Source organism: Dermacentor andersoni, chromosome 3, assembly GCF_023375885.2.
Source record: "Dermacentor andersoni chromosome 3, qqDerAnde1_hic_scaffold, whole genome shotgun sequence".
Taxonomy (NCBI): Eukaryota; Metazoa; Arthropoda; class Arachnida; order Ixodida; family Ixodidae; genus Dermacentor; species Dermacentor andersoni.
Genome location: NC_092816.1, coordinates 20,821,539 through 20,844,548, shown reverse-complemented (window position 1 = coordinate 20,844,548; position 23,010 = coordinate 20,821,539). Strand labels below are relative to the sequence as shown.

Sequence of the window (23,010 nt, the reverse complement as noted above, 5' to 3'; positions counted from 1 at the left end):
CTAGGGTGAGTAAATATGTAATATGCGTGAATGGAAACATTTTATGAAGATTTTTACTTTAAGAATGCGTTATCTGTGTAGCCATATCTACGTTCTAGACGAAGCCTCTTACAACACAAGCCAACACGAGCCTTGCAGACACATATACCATCATTCCCATGACGGCATGGTGGCCCTTAAGAAACTCCCATAGACGATGGTGCCAGATTTCCCTCTAGTTGTTATAGTAAGAAACACTATAGCAAAACCAAACTGCCTATGCGGCATTGATATGCTTTACCGCATAACCCAAGTGTATTGCGACGAAGCTGACTTTAGGAAACCGATGCCATTATGCAAGGCATGTTAGACCCTTGTCCATTCTTATTGCTAAAAATATCAGGTGCGCATTTGATTTCTACTTGTTTAGGAGCTTTAATAACGTTTCTATGTTAGCTTTCTACTTTTGACGCATAGAAAGTGGGCACACATTTGATATGGGGGCATGTTAGATTCGGGCAAATACTACCAAATGAATAAGCTGTGTGTATTGTTTTTTTTTTTTTCTGGGTCTTCTTTAATTAAACTTCTGGATATTTCACTCATTTACGTTGGTCCCGTCGGGATCGAATTAACAGAAGTCAACTGTATAAACTTTGTTTCTACCCTGTAGCATCCAAAGAACCGGACCAGGTCTCGCAGCATGTCCACACCACAGAGCAACACCAAAATATCTGCTGTAGCAGCTGCCACCCCAGTTGCCAAGCAGGCTTCGTCCTTAAATCAGCTGCCTCAGGTCAACTCACCACCACAGATGCTGACACCCAAGCTTTCAGTGTCGGTATCTTCCTTGCCTGGATCCATGCCATCCAACTCAATATCTCCACCTTTGCAGCAGAGTGCTGTCCTGACTCAGCTGTTAACATCAGGTAAGCCTCGTATATACTAGTTGCTCAGCAGGAGCACACAATGTTCACTAAATCTTTTTTTTTCCTTGAGCCCATGAGTATATTAATCATATCATGAGAAGCCGACAAACAAAGACACAAAGGACAACATAGGGAAAATTACTTGTACTTACTAATTGAATAAAAGAACTGATAAATTAATGAAAGTAGATGAAAAAACAACTTGCCACAGGTGGCAAGTTGTTTCCACTTTCTTGGGTATTTATGCATTACTACTACAGTCGAATCCGGCTATATCGAACTCGCAAGAAAACGCCTATTAGTTCGATATAGAGCATAATTTGATATAAGCCTGCTGATGTCATAAAAGCATGTACTATTTAAAAAATCACTTTATTGATGAAACTAGCTTAGTTTCATATGTAATAGTCCTGCGCTTTCTTCTGCTTAAACAATTTCGCTGCCTGCGACGCATGCACTTCTCCACATTGTCTAAGGAGTCGGAGCAGCTGAGGCTGCAACCTTTCGCATTCGCGCAGAAGCACCGGACTTGTGCGAGCACACCAGTCACTTCGTCGTTGCTTTCCTCATTGTGCCCACTTTCACTTGTGCTCTGTACGATGTCGGCAATGTTGTCTTCGTTTTCGGGCTCTCCCGTGGTCGCGACACCATCATTTGCACTCACAAACTCGTCCACCGTTGATTCGGCAACAGCTTCCGGAAATTCTGACAGCTCGCTCCAAACTTCGGCAACACCAGCAACAACTTCATCGCATTCATCAGAATTTACAGTCATCACCGAGCACACGGAAGCCGGCACGGCTGAAGCAATATTGGATGAACCACACGCACACGGCCGTGCATACGCGTAGGGCGCCACGGGCACCGCGTCGCAAGTTTGGCCGCTTTAGCCCTAATCTCCCCCTTATTCTTCAAGATCGTGCTGAGAGTGCTCCTCGAAATCTCGCACACTGCGGGGACATCCGACTTCTCACCGCGTTTGACCCGATTTATGATTTCGAGCTTCACGTCAAAAGTCAAATTCTGCCGCTTCATCACGGCAACACTGTGGGAAAAGGCCCGCAAGGCGCATGCACAATGAACCAAAAGAGCAGTGAGACAACTCGCATTTTGACCATCTTGCATGACGAGGGCACGGTAGAGAAGTAGGGAGGCCATGGCAGCCTTGTTACAGTAGAGAGAGCGGTTGGATGGAGCTGCGCCGCCGGGTTTTCCCGCCACCGCGAGGAAAAGCCTACTTCTGGGGGCACTTTTCTGCCGCTTGACGTTCGATATATCAGGAGTTGCTGCCATTTTTGTTCGATGTAAGCATAATTTTTGCTATATATACTCATTGTAACTAAACCATGTCCAGAAATTGCTCGATATATAGAATAATTCGATGTAAACGGGTTCGATATAGTCGGGGTCGACTGTACAACTAACCTTGGGAGTCTTCGCCAGCGCCACCACTCACAAACCTTGGCAGTGGATGTGGAACATCCTTTCTGCCACAGGCATCACGAGTATGCACGCAATCTTTCTGGGTGAGGGTAGCTGGTCAATGAACTTGCACATGCTACCTGAAGGCATCAATGTTGCCGGATTTGAGATCCTCGTATATGTAAGAACGAGAAGAGTATATTAAAGCACACAATTTCAGTTCTGAGGTCGAGTGCAGCACTCAAGAAATTTTGAATATCTATGACATTTTCCCAATTGAAAGTAGCCATTGTGTCACTCCCAGCCTTTTGACTGCTATGAAAATAAGTGACAGTCTAAAGTCGTGTGCTTGAACTAGGCAGAACTTTGCGACACTGCATGGAATGGTCTGTGCCTTACTTGTTTTTGTGTTCTTGCGGTACAACTGTGCATGCTCGTGTACTCCTTTTTCCGTACCTTCGTCTTATCTCCTATAAACCTGGACTGGAACAACAGAATAAAGTGTAACAGCCAAGCCTGTGCTGCATGTAGCTGTCAACAGATGTCCAAGTAACAATTTCTATCTGGACCTAGACATTGGACAAAATTTTTATTAAAAAGAATTGGTGCCCAGGAGTGACCTAGCATGGAAATAATTTGTATGACTGGCATCGAACGTTACCAGGGCTGAGTCCCTAGGTAACAATAGCTTTTATTGTCATCTGATACCAGTGTTGGCTGCATTTAGTAGCATTGACAAAGTAGCAGCTCTTCCCATTCTTAAGGTTTATAGAATTTTTCTAGCTGACACACATGGCACACCAGTTAGGAAGCCACGACATCAGGCATGTTGGGCGAGCAGAGTTGCTAGATTTAAAGTCTGACCACCGAATATCTCGGCAGTCCTCAAAGAAAATGAAAACGGACAATGACGGCAAAACTTATTCGAACTAGGGTTTCATTCTAACTCTTGTGGTTGTCTGTCGTTCTTCATTACTTTGTCGGCTGAAGAGAGGGCTCGAAAACCACTGTGGTACATAATCAAATTTTAAGCTTGGCATTTTTGCTGCATCAGTGATGAACTATCAAGACAGAAAGTGGAGGAAGCTACTGAGAGTAATCAGCTTGCATTGCTTACTGCTGTCTTTATGTGCTTGCATAGGCAATGGCTTTTCATGGGAAGCTCAAGCAGCTGGTGGGAGCCCTACTGCAAACAGCACAGGGGGATCCCCCAATCCTTCCACAGTCACCATCATTAACTCTGTGGCACCATCGCTACCTGCAACAGTTGCACAGCCACAGACCTTTGTCATCTCTCCAGTCACACTCTCCCAGGCAAGTCTCATACATTGCTCTAGATTGGTGACACTCACCACATCTTTGGTTATGTCCTGCAATTGGTCACCAAGGCACAGTGCTGGCACCATTACTGCAGTCATTGTTTGAAGCTAAGCGAGTAGTTGCAGGTACTGTAGAAAACAGTAGACTTCCGTTAATTCGATCCCTACTGTAGGTCCTGGCATGCGCACGTACACATCTATGGGCCCAAACTTCCATCATTTCGATCTCAATATCCTTCGCCAAATAATTCGTACTTAACTGGTAAGCTTCGCCGCAATGCAGTTGTGTTATGCGGTGAAGCTTACCTAGAATGGAAAGGGGTCACTGTCACGAGACAGTACGCGTCCCTTAATTATGCACGCATGCACGCGCAGTCTCTGGTCACAGTACAAGCATCTAGACACCTAGGCCCAGTGCGCGTTCCTTAATTATACGCGCGCGCACGCACCGTGCACCGAGAAGTGGGGGAAAACTATCTGTGTTTTGGGAAAGTTAGCGCAAAGGAAAGTGGTAAGAGGAAAAACTCCAAAAGGGGATGTTTAAGGCCAGCAAAAGAGCTCGTGTTTATCTAAAACTCTGAAAGCCTGCCATTAAACTGATTAGGTGTCTCGTTTCTAGTTATGTGACTGGAGACGCCGCATATGCGTGCGTAAATTAAAGAGCACGTGCTATGTCCCGGAAGTGGCACCGTTTTCCGCAGATATGCTTCACCGCATAACGCGTCTGTATTGTTGCGAAGCTAACTTAACGGCAAATACTGTTAAGTGAATCAACGGCGTGTTTTGGCGTTCTTTCTGTATTTTGTTTAATTCGACCCGCCGAATAAGTCGACCAGTTTTGTCGTTACTATCAGGGTCGATTAACGGAAATCGACTGTAGTATGTTTTGAGCAGTAGACACCTAAAGGCTGTATGGACTGCTGCTGTGAGGCACGCTAGAGGACAATCGATTGTAGCCAAGAAAGAGGCTCAAGGAGGGCACCGGACTGGCTGGAGCCAGCAAGCCAAAGTTCTGACCCGGGTCTATCCTACAAGGTTAAACAGCAGCATTGTTTATTTTTGTGCTTGACAGCATCCCATGTGTGTCATGAACACACACATCTGTCAATTGCTGTGATGCTGACTCTAGGGGCTAAATTTGGGCACACCCAATGGCTTATAGCCATTGCTCGATAAGCTGAGCAGGCTAATCTAGAAAATAACAATGTGTTTACAGGCTAATAACTGATTTGTGTCTAAAATTACCACATTAATAAGCTTTGAAAAGCAACCCTATGCTGGGGTGCAGCAGACTTTCAAGTTTTGTCAGATATCTGATGTAGTGAAAAAATATATAGATACAAATCTCTAAAAGACTGCAAGAGCTAAGGGTGCATGCAAGCTGAGTTTTCTGATGGGCAGAAAAAGCAAATATGAAGAAAATTTTGACCAGAATTTAAGCAGCATTTCGCACCAGCTGCATTTAGTTGTTGAACATAATACACCACTGTAACTAGGTGAGTCAGTGTGAGTGTATGTGAGTGCATTAGTGCATTAGTGGCTGAGCAGCATTCTCTTTATGCAGTGCATGGAAATGATCTAAACAGTTCTGAAAATTTTTTAATACTACTGGATGCAGAAATTTTGGATGTCATATAGCATGGGAGCTTGAAATTTATTGAATACTTTACTTAGAATTTGTGTGGGCATTGTGTAGGTAGTGAGCATTCGGCATATGCTAATTTTTGTTACTATTCCCACTGAATTGTGGGAATAGTAACAAATAGCAGCTGAGTATAGTAAACAAAGCCACCTTTTCTAAATGCAGTCATCTTTTCTTGCTGCACTTAGCAACAGGGCTGGTGTTAGAAGGCCAGAGGTGGCTGAAAGTGCAGCAGTGTCTGTATTATCAAAAGGCACTGAGTATGCTATGTTTGTAGGAGACCACACTCAAGGAGACATGCTCCTTTGATGCAGGCAGCACAAAATTATCTAGCTTTGGAGTGACCTATTATGAGCAGCCAAAGGCGTACAGTATTTATACTAATTGTTGTTACCTTATGTCAGGTGGCTTGGTTTTGCTTACAATATGCAGTTGAAGGCCTGTGAATCTCTGCTGAAACTGTAAGCTGCAACATTTCGATAGTCATGTCTTACCATCTCCCTCTTATTTTTTTTTTCCAGATCTCAAGTACAAACAACCTGCAACGCAACCTGATTGTTGGCTCAGCATCCATTATGCCATCATCCATGCCCATAATTCCCCCGAAACAGCTCAATCCAAGTGAGTAAACAAGAATGCCCTGCAGATGTCATGGAAAGTACTGTGCTAAAGGTGTAACCTTGTAAACATTTCAATTCGGGAAGACGGGGGCATCACATGAACTTGCCATGGGTTGAGAACCTATGACAAGCAACAAACGACGCTGAAGCCGGGAGTGAAAATGTGACCATTCTTTACTGTCGGAGCTGATCACATTCAGTTGGTGCTGCGCTGACGATTGCTCGGAGCACTGCCAAATTGCATAATGTGCGATTCTCGCTTTTGTCTGTCATGCAGATTGGCCTTAAGAAGCTGAAAATAACCCAAAGAAACCACTGGCCATAAAGATTGGAAACCCTTCTGTTTAGTGGGATAAAACTGTAAAACAAAACTTTCTAAACAATAGAAGATTGTGATTATGTACAGTATGACTGACTAGTGCACTGAAAACTTTATTGGTATTCAGGAAAACGTAACTTCACTATTTCTTCAGTTTCAGAGAAGAAAAAGGCAGCTGATTCTATCCAACAGGCAGTCTGTCAATAAAAAAAATATTTTCCAGGACGTTGTATGTGAACTAGGTATCAGTGCTGGCATACTAATGTGGTGTTCCCTTAAATAAGAATAGACCATACTATATACAGTAGACTCTCGTTAATTCAAACTCGAAGGGACCCCAGGATTTTGTTTGAATTATCAGGAAATTTGAATTATCGGAAGTTCTCGCATATATAACTCTGAGCAAGATTACAGCGCACATTACAATTAATTATCCACTTAAATCATATTTTAAACATTTCACTCTTTAATTACACAGTAAAAACAGAGCAGAGGTGAAGGATCCAGAACAAGTTTAATGGAAATCTATGGCTGACTAGACCATTTGAAGAAATCATGAATTGTTGATTGTTTTTTCTTTACATGTGCATTAAGAACAAAGTTCTCTATTCCATTAAGAGCAGCCAGTTGTTCTTGAGAATTTTCTTCTACAGTCAGAAATTTGCGGACCTCGGCAAGGTAGTGGAAGGCCTGTGCTGCTGTCACAGAGGATTGCTCTTCTGATTCCTCTTCACTTTCGCTGCTGTACTGTGCTGGCAGCACCTCAGCCACCAAGTCGTCCAGGGTGTCTTCCCTGCACACGCAGAGGTTATCATCAGCAGCCGCAAATTCACTGAGGTCAGCAGCTATGTTGTGCGCTTGGAGTGCAGAAAGCACTAGCCTTGCTTCACTTCACTTCACTTCCCCCGCGGAGACATGATGCTACCAACGCGGGCGACCGACCAGGGAAAGAAAAGCGCGAGCGATCACGTGATTCGGAATCGGCCGATACTACTCGCGTCACTTTCGCACCTTTCTTTTTTTTTTCCTTTTCTCGTGCTCTTTGTTTTTACGTCAGGTTTTACGTCAGTTTTGAGCGTTTTGACAAACGCAGGTGGACAGTCGTCATTTCCACAAGTTTTGAGGGTTATGTGTTTTAATTTCGAACTTCCTGCTTTGAACTGGCTAGCAAGCATGCTAGCAAGCCACGGAAAGTTGAGCAACAATGTGCCCTTCGGGAGGCTTTTGTTTCGAACGTTTGTTTGTTAGGCTCTTGTTCGCTTTCTTTTATTTTTTTAGGCCATAGTGCGCTTATTTTAACATTTTCCGCTGTTGTGGTGATATAAGAAGTCAGATTTTTCACCAGTGGTGGCAACGATAGCCGATAATTTTCCGGTATGGACAAGCAAAAAGTACGAATTAACCGAATTGCGGTGTTTGAATTAAGCGGCCTTAAAATACATTGAAAACATGGCGAACCAACCAAAAATTTGATTTTTGTTTGAATTAACCGAAAGTACGAATTATCAGAGTTTGAATTATCGCGAGTCTACTGTATCTCGATTCCTACGTACCTCAATTACTGATAACTTGCAACATTCCTCTTATGTAACGTCCTTATGTGCAGCACCATGTTTTCCTTACACAAACTTTTAAGCATAAAACTTTGTTAGATTTTCTGATACAGACAACTCTCATTACAACAGACCCTGATAATCCGACAAAAAATGTCAGTTTTATCCAAAGCCTGTAATATCCGAAAAGCCTCACTTCCAAAACTATGGTTGCGATGTGTTACAATGTTATGAGTGACGAATGAGCGCAAAGAATGAGTGACAAATGTCCAAAGCGTCCTAAGTAAAAAGCAAAAGAAAGTCCCAGTTTCACTCGAGAGGCAAAGCATTGATTTTGATAGCAAATTAAGCAAGATAAGCACGGTAGCGGAAGGGAGCGAATTGACCTTCATGCTGTCTCCCACTTCAACGTGAACTAAATGTCAAAAGCATAGTGCATGCGAAGCTACCGGCACTGGGCGCACTTTGTCCATGTCACAGATTGCTTTCAATATTGGCGCCCACGCGGGCATGCACTTTGTCCGCATCGCAGATCGCTTTCAAGATATGGCGCCTGTGCAGGCACGCACTTCGTCCACATGACAGATGGTTTTCAAGATACGGCGCCCACGCAGCCGCGCACTTTGTGCAGCCGCCGGAGTAGAACCCGCCCCTCATCTTCACCTTCTTGCAGTGCCTTACGTGCAAAAGAAGGGGTTGCAGAATTCCTCTCTCGCACGCGCGATATTGAGCCGCAATTGTCGGCTGACTCTCACAAGTCAGTTGTCAGCCCATATGGCAAAAGTCCATTTTGTATGCGCAATTTTCAAAAAAATTGCTGTTAATTTCATCTGCTGTAGCCGATAGTCCGTTGTAGCATGGTTCGTTAAAAGCAAACTTTGTTTTATTAATAAAATAGGTAGCGCAAACTAAAGTTAAAATATGATCTGTTATATATGAAGGTCTATTGTACCCGTTCCTTTGTAATGAGCGCAGACTGTATTTGATATTCGGTTTTCTTTTCTTGATTTGATTCAGTATTCTATTTGGTATTCACACACCTCTACTATTAATAAGCTATGCACAACACAGGTCTGTTGTGCCTTGTGGGAAACTGAAGTAAGAGTAAAGACTTTTGCTTTCCTACATGTCACACATTTCTTGTAGCACACTAGTAGTTTCATGTACTGAGAGTGAGTATACATAAGCACAGGCTAATGTTACCCCGTAAATGTTACTTGCAGAAACATTACGGTTACATAAGCTACACTTGCCAGGAAGCGTGAGAGGCAGTCAATCTGTGAGTGGTATGACATTCCACTCTTAAAGGCGAAGCTTAGGTGTCTTCCAAATTTGTGTTAGATGAGATAGAAACAAATGCTAAGCACCATGTTTTCTCCTGCATAGCCAGCAATGTATTCGATTTGATCTGAATATTCGTATCCAACTGAATATTCGAACATTTTCGAATACCTATTTTTTAATGGCATATGAATAACAAATATATAATATTCAATAACATTTAAATTTTTCTTCAAATATTTGCACACCCCTATTTTTTACTGTGCCAATTCAAACTTACACAAACTGTGAAGCTCTGTTTAAGCATTTTTCTTAATAGAATAAAATGTGATCTAGTACAAAACTAGCATTTAATACGCAAACAGATGTGTGCATAAAGCATACCTTGTTTTTCCATATTATGTAAAATAAAATCAGGTTACATAAACCTAGCAATTGCATGTAAAGAAAAAAGAAAAAGGTTTGTCACTTGGTAGTGATCAAATATCAGGACTTGATTATGTGCTTATAATAATAGCAGTTTGGCCGGTTGAGAAAGGAAACAGTAAGGAATAAGTCATTGGTCCATTCTGTTCTTCATTTTTGTATGAATGTTTATAATGTAATTACCTTTGTTAATTTTTTTTAACTTACTCGTGTCTAATGAAAATCATCTCTTGTCATTCCAGCTGTTTCAGCAGCAGTTGTGTCACAAGCCAAGACTGCAGATGTCCCTGTGAGTATTTACTAAAATGGAATCACTAAAAGGCTTTAGTGCCAATTCTGATGAAATCTTAAGCACTTAGATTGAACTCCAGGTGTACTTAGTTTAATTAAAGGTTCATTGCAATTAAGTTGAAAAGTGCTATTAATATAATGTCATGGTAGCACATGTTGCTTCCACCTTCAGCTCTTGACACAAAGGCTTCACGCTGTCCAGCTCACTTTGTTGTGACCATCGTAAAATTCTTAAAATAGCTTTGTAGCGACATTCTGCATTGTCCAAGTGTGTTGGCTTGTGCACAGCATTGAGAACTCTTTGCAGAAACAGCCCAGTATTTCACAATGTCAGTACCCGCCAGCCTTAAGGGGGGAGGCCACCCTCGGATACCAACTTCTTTGTTTATTGAGATATCTTAATCAAATTTTCAGGATAGACTCGTAGCTATGTTATGTTATGTTCACTGGTTCTCAAGTTCCAGCAATATGTCAGAATGATGCACATGGTTTTCTCATTCCATTCCAGACCTGGAGAATTTCCAAAAGGTGCTGCAACTGTGAAATTCACTATGATGATTCTCAGATGGATACCTCAGGGCAAGACAGAGCCCTTTTTTAAAATTTCCTTGCTGAAAAATTTTAACAGACCACCGAATTTAGTGTTGATGATCAAGATTTTATCAATCAAATTTTGATTAAATATTACAAATCACAGACACAATATACAAAAAAAGGGCTTGTCTTGCCCTCAGAAATATATTCAGATACACAATAAAAAAACTCTTGGAAATCTGATGAGCAGTTACAGAGAAATGGCTGGAACAAGCTGCCTCACCAGCCAAAAAGTCATTTTGAGAAAATGAGCTTTGAAAGTTTTGAGCACATATATTAGTCTAAAATGACCCTGCAGCGTAACTGGAGATGTCCTTAAACACTCTCTTCTTTTGCCGCCTTTCCACCTTCTCTTGCGATCGTTTCTTGGCCTTTTTCAAGCGCAGAGAATCTTTCTCGGCTGCCCGTTGTATGGCCAGGTGGCCAGATGTTAGCCCCACTGATGAACATAGCTCTTGGGTGGCCCTGTGGCAGCTAGCATTATATCTTAAGACTGCCTCATGCAGTGTTGTCTCCACAGCAATCAGTGATGCATGCTGCTCTTTGGGCATCAGGGACCACAGCACGGAGTGAAATGAGTCTGATGCATTCTGCGTCTTATCTCCCAGGCAGCGTTGCAGAAGAGAAGCCTGTGAGAGGCGCTCATAAACAGGTAGCAGTGCTTCTGCAACATAGCCTGGAAGATTGTACTGATGCTTCGGAGGTGGCACACCATCACTCTTGCTGGCGTTATGACAACACCACAAGTCTGCACCCTCAGGGCACAAGTCGTGGTGAGGATCCTTGTCCGTTGATGTCACATGGTGGTACGGTGCCATCACTGCACGCTGCATTGCAGCCACATCGTTGAAATTGTTCCGTAGGGCTCAGCCATAATAGTCGGTCAACTTGTCGATGAGGGCCTTTGTCAGCCTGCCCTTCCCTCCAAAGCCTTGTCACTATTCTGGACAAGGTTGCACAGTGCTGTCACCATCCTCTTCCGAACGTGGTTCAGGCATTTCTATTTCGAAATTGGGGACCAGTCCATAAACATTTTCTTGCACACGGGCAGACAAGGTGGCACTATCTCCGTCAGACACAAGCGTTGTGTAATGGAGGTTGTGCTTTGGCACCAAACGTGAGAAAAGCATGACAGCTGCCTCAACCTCCATCCTCCCAGGCTTAGAGTCAGTGTTTTTCTGGCACACATGATCCCTCTGCCAGCTTGCATAGCCTGGGTCTCCAGGCTTTGGTCCTACTTGGCAACCAAGGCACTGGTTCGATAAAACAATTGCATCCATGATGAGGCCCTGTGATGTTCAATTATTGCACCAACTCCAATATGGGACGTGTGGCCACGCTTGTGCCATGTTCCATCAAAGTTTACTGTGATATCTTTGCTGAAATATGGATCTATTTCCTTGTAGGTGGTTGTCACAGCAGAAGCATATTTTGCATAGAACTTGTCTACGCACTGTGTCTGTGGTTCCCTGAATTTCTTCAACTGCTTCTGAAAAGTATTATGATGCAGGCCACGATGGGACACGTTCATCGCTGCCCAAAAGTCATTGAGGGCTGTTTTTCCCTTTCCTATCTGTTTTGTTGCCACAATGGCTCTTATATTCACGTTAAAGGCCATAGAGTCATCCTGACGAGCAGAACTTCACGAGCTTGCAACTATTCCACAATGTAAACATAGCAGCTTAAGCTTTGTTGCAAGTCCGAGTTGGGTGCCTCCTTGAACCTTCATCCCAGTCACGAAGCACCGCTGGCATGGGGTCCCAGATAGCAGGTTGCCTAGGGCATTCATTTGCACAAGGAGAAATTTTTCGCCTTCACTTGTAGCGGTGACAGCTTCAGGATCGCGCTTCATTGCTTGAAATTCTCGCTCTGTCGTTGACATAGCGTCAAGTCCTCATTGCACCGCAGCGCATTTTTTATCCGCTGCCTCTTTCTCCTCACACGTCAGGAAACGTGTTTTCAAGTGCACAGTGGACAATGCGATAGCATTATCCGAGGCAGATGAAAGAGAGGATGTGGAAGCCGCTGTTGATGAGCACGAGACATCAGGCGTGCTCGTCATGACAAATTCTTGCGCCGGTGGAGCAAGATCACGTTGCTAGAAGCGTCAACGCAACCATGCTCTTGCGTAGATGAAGCAGAAGCTGCCCCACAGGAACTATCGGCGCAATCATTGTCGGCGTGCGGGCGAGAGGCGAGCTTCGCCATGCGGGCGAGCTTCATAGAACGCTTCCTTGCACTGAACGTGTGTAGTGTCTTGAGTTTCTTTGGGCACATTGTGGCCGACCGCAGAACAATCGGCAGGCTAAACGCAACCACGGTCTCGTAAAGACGGTTGAAAATCGTCGTCTAAAGACGGTAGAAACTTAGAGAATATGCGAATGGCTGCAAAGATAGACAATGCCAAGCGGAACACACAAAGGGCGCCGGTGATGGAGGAGCTGAAGCAGATGACGGCCGGACACATTATGCAGGAGACCACTACGTCATTGCACGCAGGGAGTCGCGGGCTCCCCCGCGACCTTGAGGAGCGCGCGCTTCGCCCAATCTCAGCTTCGCGTCTCAGCTGCGGAAACTTGAAAGCTCTCAAGCAAAAGCAAAAAAGCAAAAGAATGCACAAACAAAACAACACCAAAATGGTGGCGCTCGGGGGAGCGGTGGAGAAATGGTGTTTGCGTCAAGTAGGGGTATTTTGATCGCTCGCTCACCTCTCAAGGGCTGCCGCAGCTCGTTATAAACTTTATTCGAAATAGTTTCGCGATGAATTAGACTTTAATATTTACAGAAATGGCAGTTTATAAGACATACTGCCCGAATATGTGCTTTTCCAAAAATCAACTTCTTCATGATTTTTCGGTTTTCAAAGGCCACGTCCCCCCTTAACAAAATTGGTCCTTAGAAAATGTTGGAAAAGTACAAGGATCATAGGGCAGCATAGAACTCTTAATGCAGCAAGTTTGGTAGCATAAAAAGAAAAGGCTTCTTAAACTTAATTTTACCTTTGCTCACAGGCAGCCTCAGTTTCTGCAAGTCCAGTGAAGCCATTTAGGCCCAAGTCAGATGAGGAGCGCTTTCAGTACAAAGAGCACCGGAGGGTGTGCCACATCAATGCAGAGCAAAAACGGCGGTTCAACATCAAGGTAAGACTTACAAAATCTGGAATCCATCACCCTGGATTATGTGTGACTTGGCTTACTTGCACAGAGTAAAATGTCGATTTAGAACTGAGCTCTCGAGGTGAAATGCAACCTGTCTTCTTTCTTTCTTCCCAATTTCACACAACAAAGTTTTGCAGGCACCACCACAGTGTTAAAATTTTTTTCTTCCTGAGGGCCACATGGCCTCTGTGAAAAGTTATTTCGACACAATACCAAATCATGACTTTAGTTGCCAACTCTCAAATCTTTTATGATCTCTTTCGCATAAAAAAAATTGGTTGATGACTGTACTTCTTTGCATTCGAGGTCAACCTTCAGTGCAGCAAAATTTCGATATACTGAAGTAACGTGTCGATTTTACTGGCTTTATTATGAAGCGGTCTTCGCTGGATGCATGAAAGAAGACGAAGAAATGGGCTAAGGGAGAAGTGAGAATGAAGAAGTTGGAATAAAATGGCGGACCTTTCGTTCGATGGTACCTCCGTACTTACGGAAAGTATGTTTGCTTTGGGTACCGGGACATCATGGGTTACACTTGAATGGAATGGCCGATTCACTCACACGAGCATCCATCAACGGCCCGATCATATCTGTTTTGCCGACATCAGCTTATGTCACCGCGGCTAGGTACAGAAATTTCGCTATATCTCAAAACTCTGCAACATCCATACTAACACCGTCTTCTGATTTCCACCATCTTGGCTTCCCATAGAATAATAATTGGTGTTCTTCAAGACAATTGGAAGTTTCTTTTACAAAATTGCGATGCCGTATACCTCCTCTAAATTTTTACTTACACAGGTCTGGTCTCGCTATGTCCCCTCTGTGTTCTTTTTGCAGTGCACCTGAAACTATCGAACATTATTTTCTCTCCTGCCACCGCTTTATAAGACAAAGAAAATTATTAGTACACTCATTCACCAAACTTGGGCTATCGCTAACCTCACCAACCATTCTTTCTTTTGGTACGACCTCACTGGGATCCAGCCACAGGGATGCTTTTCTTGCAATTTACAATTTTATTAGAGATACAAAAAGAGTACCTGGCTGACTTTCTAAAATTATCAACATTTTTTATTATTTCATTTATTTTCATCAATATTTTCATCACACGTCTAATTACAGTTCTAGTCTCGCGCTCCACAATTTAAATCTAGTTTGGCTTTACTTCTAAGTATACGAAAAACCGCCTGCTTCTTGGCCAATCCCCCATAGTGGGTATGCGCCACTGTCTGGGACGCAAGACAAGACAAGACGACACCCGTCTCATTGAGATTGTCATTTCTACTGCCGTTCTAGTTAGGAACCCTACATATTATGTCAAGGTTCTAGTGTATTCTGCCTTGCTTGTGAAGGGAAAGAAGCAGATGCACTGAAGGAGCCTTGTAGCTGCTATTATCTGTGTAGTAGAAGCTGCAGGTGGCACATGAAATGTGGGAGTGGAAGGAGGGAGAGTGGCAGCTTCAAAGCATAGATGAATTCTTTGTAAGTATGCACTCAGCCACTTGAGGTAGTGATGTTATTTTGAGCAAACGCAGGAACACTTTTGGCATGCAAAAAAATGTTTTATCTGTTTTTGTGTCGTGCAAATGGGATAACTGGCAGCTCCCGTCATATTGGTGCATTCGTGGTTTGTCACATGAATGTTATGCAAACAATGCTCATTCCAGAATGGATTTGAATCCCTGCGTCATCTGCTGCCATCTCTGAGCCAGAACCCGGACTCAAAGGTCAGCAAAGCACAGATGCTGCAACAAGGTAACTACAGTTGGATTGCTTTATCAGGTGTTTCAGTGGTGATGCTTTTGATTAATAAAAAATGGTATTTGAGATTAAAATCCACCTTATTGGACAAATTCATACTATTGGCCAACATCAGAAATTGTGTTGTAATCACCAACAAGCTCTCTAATTTACAAAACTTCTCTAAATAACTCTTGAATCTGTCAACTGCAGTGCAGATGTTACAGTTGCAAAATTGAATATAATCAGTGCTCAAGACATGTCTAGTTGGTAGGATTCCTGCTAATTTCACCATTGTCAAGGTAAGTGTTCCCAAACTTGTAGCAAGCTGCACTGGCATTTTATACGTCATTTTCCTGCAGAGCCATCGAACACAGCAGGACAATATGGTAGTACACTGGTGCTTCACCAATGTACTACCACATTGCTGATTTTGAGAATGAGTGTATTGAATCTTGCTAGTTTTGGGTTTTCCTAGCAAAGCAATTGTGTTCGCTCAGTGGCTATGTTCTGATGAGCTTAATGTCATAGGTTTGACTCATGGGAATCGGAATCGGGCTGGAGGGCTGGAGTGCAAATGTTGCTTGTGAATTGAGTCTTGAGTGCATGTTAAAGAACTCCATGCGGTCAAAAATTAATTCGGAACCAGTCACTATGGTGTATATATATATATCATATATGTTGCTTTGAGATGTTAGACTATATCAATAATCCATTCAATTAGAAAATCTGCAAGGAAACAGAGTGCCTGAGCAGTGACCTTAGCTAATGAAAGATTTGTTAGTTAGCACAATATGTTTATAAATCTTGGTCAAAGGAATTATCACATTGTCTCGACTCTTCTGTATACTAATTGGACACAGTTATTGCTGTAAATTTCTTTATATCGCTGTTCAAATTCTAAGTACACAAAGGAAATGTTGCTCTGTGCATTTTACACAGCTGGGGAGTACATCCGAACACTAAAAAATGAGCGTCAGCAGCAGCAGGAAGAAGCAGACAGGTTAAAGAAGCAGATAGAATCCTACAACCAGGCAATCAGGTAAGTGCTTGACTTCATTTATTTTCCTGCTCTATTGTATCATCGCTACTTTCTCACTTGCAGGAGGGATCAGGTGTGAATTGCCTATTTGCACAAAATAAAATGCAAATATTATTTTCTCGAAATTCCACCTTTTGCTTACAAGCTATTTCCACTGACGTTTGTGTGCTATCATTCCTAGTGTGTTTACAAAACAGGATCCTTTATTGCCGACAAAAGACACTAAATTTATAGCTGTGCACTTGTGTGCATAGCTTTACTGTGCCTAGATCTTGAGAGCTTTGCATTAATCACACCCTTAAAATTTGTTTCATCTCGCTTTCTCACACATAGAGAGGCTAATTTTGTTATTGCTAAATTTTTCATCACATGGCAGCTTGTACCAGAACCAGCTTCCTGCAACGGGTGTTCCATTGCCATGTCAAAGGACGAATCATCTCAAGGAGAGCTTTGAAGAATATGTGCGGACCAGAACGCTTCAGAATTGGAAGTTTTGGATCGTATCCTTTGGGTAGAAATGCATAATAGGTCTTGCATGCTTTGAGTTTCTCTTCCATTGTACCAGAAAGAAATCACGATTGGTTGAGAAAAGGTGGGGTGGAGTGAGTGGGGTAGCACACAGTAAAACCTCGTTATAACAAAACGGGATATAACGAACTAATGGATATAACAAAGCGATCATGATTCCCCTTGAAATTCCAATAGATTCCCATGTATTGAAAACCTCGTTTTATTGAAGCTAAAATTTCCTCGCAATGGATATAATGATCCTTTTTTAGAGCGCAGTTCTTTGGCACCCGTTTCGCGGCGCCATCGACCCTCGCCGTAACCAGCTCCGTAGCCGGAGCCAGTGCGCTGCTCAAGCTGCACGCATTCCGGGCACCATCTCTCATGCACGGCGCGAGCTTTGCTCTCTTTGCTCCTCCTCCAATAACACTCCTGTGCGGCAGTAATCAGAGCGCCGGCTCGGTGGCAGCTGATCTCGAGAATGTGCTGCTGCCCAAGCCGAAACGCATAGCTGCCGCTGTTCGCCACTGCCTGTACCCCCCCCCCCCCCTCCCCCGTGGCAGCGACCACGTGAGAGCGCGCGGTGTTCTCAGGTTTCCGAAGCGCCGGCTCAGTATCAGCAGTTCACGGTGCACACTTCCCAAGCCGAAACGCAGAGCCACCTTCAGTTGTTTCGCTAGCAGCACCAGCGGCGTCAGTCAGTTGCTGCCATCTCTTCGCTGTGCAACGTTCCTATGCGCCTACGCGCTGCCTCCCGCAACCTCCCGATAAGTGAGGCAAATAAGTGAGGCAATTGCGCCGAGCTAAGCTCGGTTTGCGGCGGCTGGTGCGAAATGTTCCGCACGAGACGGATTGTCCGAGGCTCACACAGTTTATATTATAATATAATCCGTCTGCCTATATAAATAGTTTATTCTCAGCCAGTGCTTTGAGCCATGAACGAGGCAACCGATGGAAGTCCTTCGTCTGCCGCTGCTGCTAAACGAGCTGCCCAAGCAGAGGCCCAGCACCGTGGCCACCAGAATCCAGAGGTGCGTTTCGCCGAACCAGGCTTTGGTGCAGCAAGTCAAGCATATGTCCATCTATTTCTCCTACCACAAAGCTTCCTTCATGAACTGGGAATGGAGCGTTTCTTGAAGAAGGAATATGTGTGAAGAATAAAAAGTTGTCTGTAACTGTACATACATGTCTTGCACGAATTCTTTGCCTCAATATATCGAAAAGCCGGAACAGCTCAAGAGCTGCGCTCAAATTTCGCATTAGGAAGTAACATAATCTTCGCCAATTTTTTTTCCACAATGAGCATTTACTGACCATTTTAGTACCCGTCAGGTCAATGTCTTATAGCGCACAACGTGCACATCTCCCGGCCTCCCTTTTCCCGTGGAACTGGTGGACCCGCCCGCTCTTCCGCTGCATGCATGGGGCGGCACCGACTGCGGTTCTGTTGTTGCATGTCGTCTTCATGCGCATTAAGGATATTGGTGTTTCTATCGGTTCGTTCGTGTAAGTTCCTGCCGCCAGAAAGGAGATGGACGACGGCTACGGCAAACGGAAGCGCAAAACTATATCAATCAAACAGAAGGTGGCTATGCTAAAAGCCGTTGAGTCCGGCGTGAAGAAGAAAAAAAGTGGCCGAAGATTTCGGCATAGCGTTGAGCACGCTGTCGACGATTTTGAGCAGCAAAGAAGCTGTCACCAGTGCTGTTGCACATGGCATGGAAGGCGACAGAAAGAAGCTGCGAGCCCCCGCTTTCGAAGCTGTAGAGAAGGCGGCCTTCAAGTGGTTTTTGCACGCAAAAGCAAGTGGCGCACTCCTGTGAGTGGGGCACTGTTGCAGCGCAAAGCGACGGACTTTGCGTGCATCATGGGGCACGATGATTTTGTGGCGAGTGTCAGGAGGCTGCAGCGTTTCAAGGAGCACCACAATATCGTCGGCAGGGCTGTCAACGGGGAAGCGCATTCTGTCGACCGCGTAGCTGCAGTGGCATGGGTGCAGACAAACATTGGACAGCTGCCTGAAAAATACAGTGCCCAGGATTTGTTCAACGCGAATGAGATTGCCCTGTTGTACCAGATGCTGCCGCAAAAAACCTTGGCCCTCAAAGGTGAACGCTGCCAGGGCGGTAAGCAGAGCAAGGTCCGCGTGTCCATGTTGCTTTGTGCTAACATGGGTGGATCAGAAAAGGTGTCTGCCCTCGTGGTCGGCAAAAGTGCGTCACCATGATGCTTTAAAGGCAAACGAAAGCTGCAAGTAAGTTATGTGTCCAACTATAAGGCTTGGATGACGAGCGAAATTTTTGCACAATGGCTGCAGGAGTGGGAAGAGCGGCTGGGCGAGCAGAACCAGAAGATATGCCTCATACTGGACAACTGTGCAGCCCACCACACTGTCACTGTGCTCAAGAACATCAAGCTATGCTTGCCACCAAACTGCATTGAAGTTGTGCAACAACTCGACCAAGGAGTTATCATGAACATTAAGTCGGGCTACTGCAAGCGTGTGATCGACCGGATTCTGCTCAATGTGAGCATGAAGCACGAGTCCACGATCGACTTGTACATGGCGATCGAGATGCTACAGGCTGCTTGGATGGCTGTACCTACAAGCACGATCGCCAATTGCTTCCAGCATGCCTCATTTGGCGTCAGCGGTGGTTACAGCGAAGATATCGATGCTGCTGCCAATGAGGGTGCCGTGGGCGACCAACCCTAGCGTCGTGGGACGCTCTCCTAGATACCAGCGTTGTGCCTGACTGCGACACTTTCTGCACATAGGTCAGTGCCGATGCTGACGCGGTGACGACCGAACAGCTAACGGAGGCAAAAATTTTGCGCGCGGTGACGGGGGTGCCTAATGACAACAGTGATGAGTGTGTCGACGACAGCCTGCAGCCTCATATTGGCGAATCCAACATACTGACGCCCACACAAGCGCTGAATGCAGCAGACCTGCTGCACCACTTCTTTGGCGCTCACGATGACAGCGAGGACGGACTCAACATGGCGGCTGCAACTGAAAGAGCATTCGCCTGAAGAAGACAAGGCAAAAATCTATCAAGGACTTTTTTTCTACGAAGTGAGCCGCCAGCTGGCGTGCTGTTCATCAATCAGTGATGAGCTGTTTGGCGTGAATAAAGTATCAATTCCTTGCTGTTCTTTCTTTTTCGCTAGTCTTTTTTTCATGCGACGGCCGTTTTCTTTTTCGCTTGGCGGGCTGCTGTGAGATTTGGTGGTGAGTTCATCCTCTTTTGCTTGCTAATTGTCGATAGAAATGGATAATGGGTATAACGAACTAATGGTTATAATGAAGTAATTACTACCCCCACTTCAACTTCGTTATAACGAGGTTTTACTGTACATGCTTTTATTGAGAAGGGTACAGGCTGAGGACAGGAAAGACACAAGGTTGTGGTGTGAGCTTATATAAGTGAAACTCTGGCTCTCATGCTCGTCCTAGGTAAAGCCTGACAGTGTTATATCAGGCTTTTGAGCCCTGTAGAAATAATGCAGCTTACCCGAGAACTCTGAACCTTGTGTCAATGTTCTGCCAACTCTTCTAGGTACATCCATTTATTCACCAAAGCAGTGTTTCTGCCATGTGACATGAGAATTTGGTGTTCTTTGATGTTCACAATGATCTTGGCAACAAAAGGAACACGGATCTCAGCATTTCGGCTTTCCTTGTTTTTTTCCCTGCAAGAGTGCCATAAATGATTTTGCTAACCATGAAGTTCAGTGGCAAATTTCAGAACCTGTTTTTAAGCTTTCTTTACATTTTATTGTATTTTTGCTGCCAGCTTTTTTTTATTGAGCCCAATGCACATATTTAGGATGAGCATAAGGACACTTGTTAAGTCTGTCTGTCTTATCTGAAGTTATACTTATGTGATGCACTGGCATTGTTAGAAAAGTAATGGCACCCTCAATGAGTCACTGGTGTGCAACAGGGCACCCTGAGGCAATGATGATTGAATGAAACGGCGCATCACAGCACCCCTGTGCACACCGGTGCAATTTGCCAAGGATGCCACAAACAAAGGTCACAAAACTGTTAACCTTGTCACAGAATTCAACAGAGTACATTTTTATTCAAAAGCATGCAAGTGTGCCTTTTGCCGCTATGTGCAAATGTAGTGTTTGCACTTGCTCATCTCATTGGTATGTCACACTTCCATGACTCAATATTGCCACGCACAGTTCAGCCTTCTTCTGGAGCCCCTGTTGGAGTCCTACAACCAGACCGTCTCCAAGGCTGGGTTCGATGAAATGTGCAAGACAGTGCTTGTTTGGGTTGAACAAAACTGTTCGCTCAGGGCCCTCAGGCCAGGTAAGTTGTGCTTGCAGCACGCCTATGTTTCGTATCTCTCTAGTCATTCCTGTTGCACAATGTCAGTTACTTTACGATGGCACAGGCCATCAGTGGCTGAAATTTTACCTGCCACAGTGACCTGTTCTAGTCCATAGTATGATTTCTGGTATCATCGGCTCTATGGTATGCACAGAAAGTGTGCTAAGAAGCATCCTTGATGTTGAGATTAACCTCGATATTCATAAACTATATCTTGAATCTCTTCCTCCACTCCCTTGGACATCAACTAGCGCTGTCCCTTGAGTGAAGCAGGTGTTAAGCTCCAACAATTCCTAGTCAGTTTCTACAGGAAACGCTTGAGAAACACCTCTCCAATGATCGAGTTTGTGAAAGGACTTGTACAGCTCCTCAAAATTCTTGAAAACCTTTGAATTTGCACAAGTAGGCTCAAGAGCCCTTAAAATTAGGGGTGTGCAAATATCAAATAACACTTAATTGAATAGTGAACATTCGAATAATTCTATTCGCAAATTGAATATGTACTATTTGATTTCTCGAATATTCAGTATATTTAATGTAGAGACCCGCGCAATGCCACATGTCGCGTGTGCCGCGGAGTCCAGCCGCGCAAGCAAGCACTTCACGGTTTCACTTCGCTTTCACTGCAACAGGACTTCCAAGTGTGCTGCTGACGGGCTACACCGGCTGATGCAGTAACAGACTTAGGTAGTCACTGCGAGCGCCCGAGCGCTGCAATTTGCAGAACAGCAGCACGTTGGCCAGGGCCGCCACTGTCGGTATCAGGTTCATCTGGGTCGACAGGATGGATCGAAAATGGACAGAAAGAATGGCAACATTAGCACTACATATTTCATAAAGCGAAAATTGAGCCAGTTAGTTGCCAATAGGCACGCAGATTGTGTTGGATGCGCGCCTGTGAACTTCACGCCACTTCAACAGCCGTCGAACTAACCCACACTCGTGGCCTCGGGACCGATCACATGATGGCTTTCACCTCGTCGTCACAGGTCGTTAACCCTAATCGGTGCTGCTTCATGGGCATCGGCGACTAAAGTTATGATTTCGTGCCAAATCGATGCACATCACTCGGAAAGCCAACAAACCACCTCGCAAACGAAAGCTAGTACGCGGAGTGGCAACAAAGTTGTTAAGAGCCCCCAGCCCCCATATTTGAGATGCAGAACAGCGGTCTCATTACCGAAGTCGTTTGTAGAGGCACGTCGGACTTTTTATGGCTTGGAGCAAGTCGCCACAAAACTAGCTTTGGATTTAAATGGCGGGTGTGAAAGTGGTGGCATGCTTGGTGCGAATGGTGGATAAACAGGAAAGAGGGGGGTGGGAGGGGAGTGTCGCAGAAACTTGCAGTGACCTTACAGATTGTAAAATATTCGACAGGTGGCAAATCATGCTGAACCTTACAATGAAATGGTGCAGACGGCGCCAGCCCTTTACTGTAGGTGTCGGCGATGTGAGTCATGTGATGTGAGCTTCTTTTGGCCATTGTGCAGATTGGCCTTACGATAACCCACCTGCCATAAATTTGTAATACCCCTTCTGCATTTTGGAGAATAACTAGAAAGCAAAAAAAACTTTCTCTGCAATAGATAAGATTGCTGCGAAGTGCACGTCCACCATTAAGCTGAAAATTATTGGTATTCAGTACAAGAGCTATATTAATATATTAGTTTAAGAGAGAAAAAAGCCCTTGATTCTGTTCAACACAAATTCTATTCGTTAAAAAAATATTTTCCAGGCCTTTGTATACTAGAGCTGAGCTGTAATTAGTGCTAGCATACTAATTTGGCATTCCCTTTAATAAGAGTAGACCGCGCTGTATGTCTTGATTTCTATA

The 23,010-nt window shown here is 44.4% G+C and overlaps 1 protein-coding gene and 1 pseudogene across 1 annotated transcript in view; one reads left to right on the top strand and one right to left on the bottom strand.

Moving 5' to 3' along the window:
• The window catches only part of Mondo (MLX interacting protein mondo), a 103,877-nt gene that overhangs the window by 49,713 nt on the left and 31,154 nt on the right, over positions 1-23,010 (top strand). Inside the window, exons 10-18 of the mRNA XM_050169546.3 lie at positions 653-908; positions 3,472-3,644; positions 5,813-5,912; positions 9,733-9,779; positions 13,387-13,515; positions 15,204-15,291; positions 16,219-16,318; positions 16,695-16,818; positions 21,026-21,155. Coding sequence (XP_050025503.1) covers positions 653-908; positions 3,472-3,644; positions 5,813-5,912; positions 9,733-9,779; positions 13,387-13,515; positions 15,204-15,291; positions 16,219-16,318; positions 16,695-16,818; positions 21,026-21,155 — 1,147 coding nt within the window. The remainder of the gene's footprint in view (positions 1-652; positions 909-3,471; positions 3,645-5,812; positions 5,913-9,732; positions 9,780-13,386; positions 13,516-15,203; positions 15,292-16,218; positions 16,319-16,694; positions 16,819-21,025; positions 21,156-23,010) is intronic.
• On the bottom strand, positions 10,657-12,437 carry LOC140216265 (uncharacterized; annotated as a pseudogene).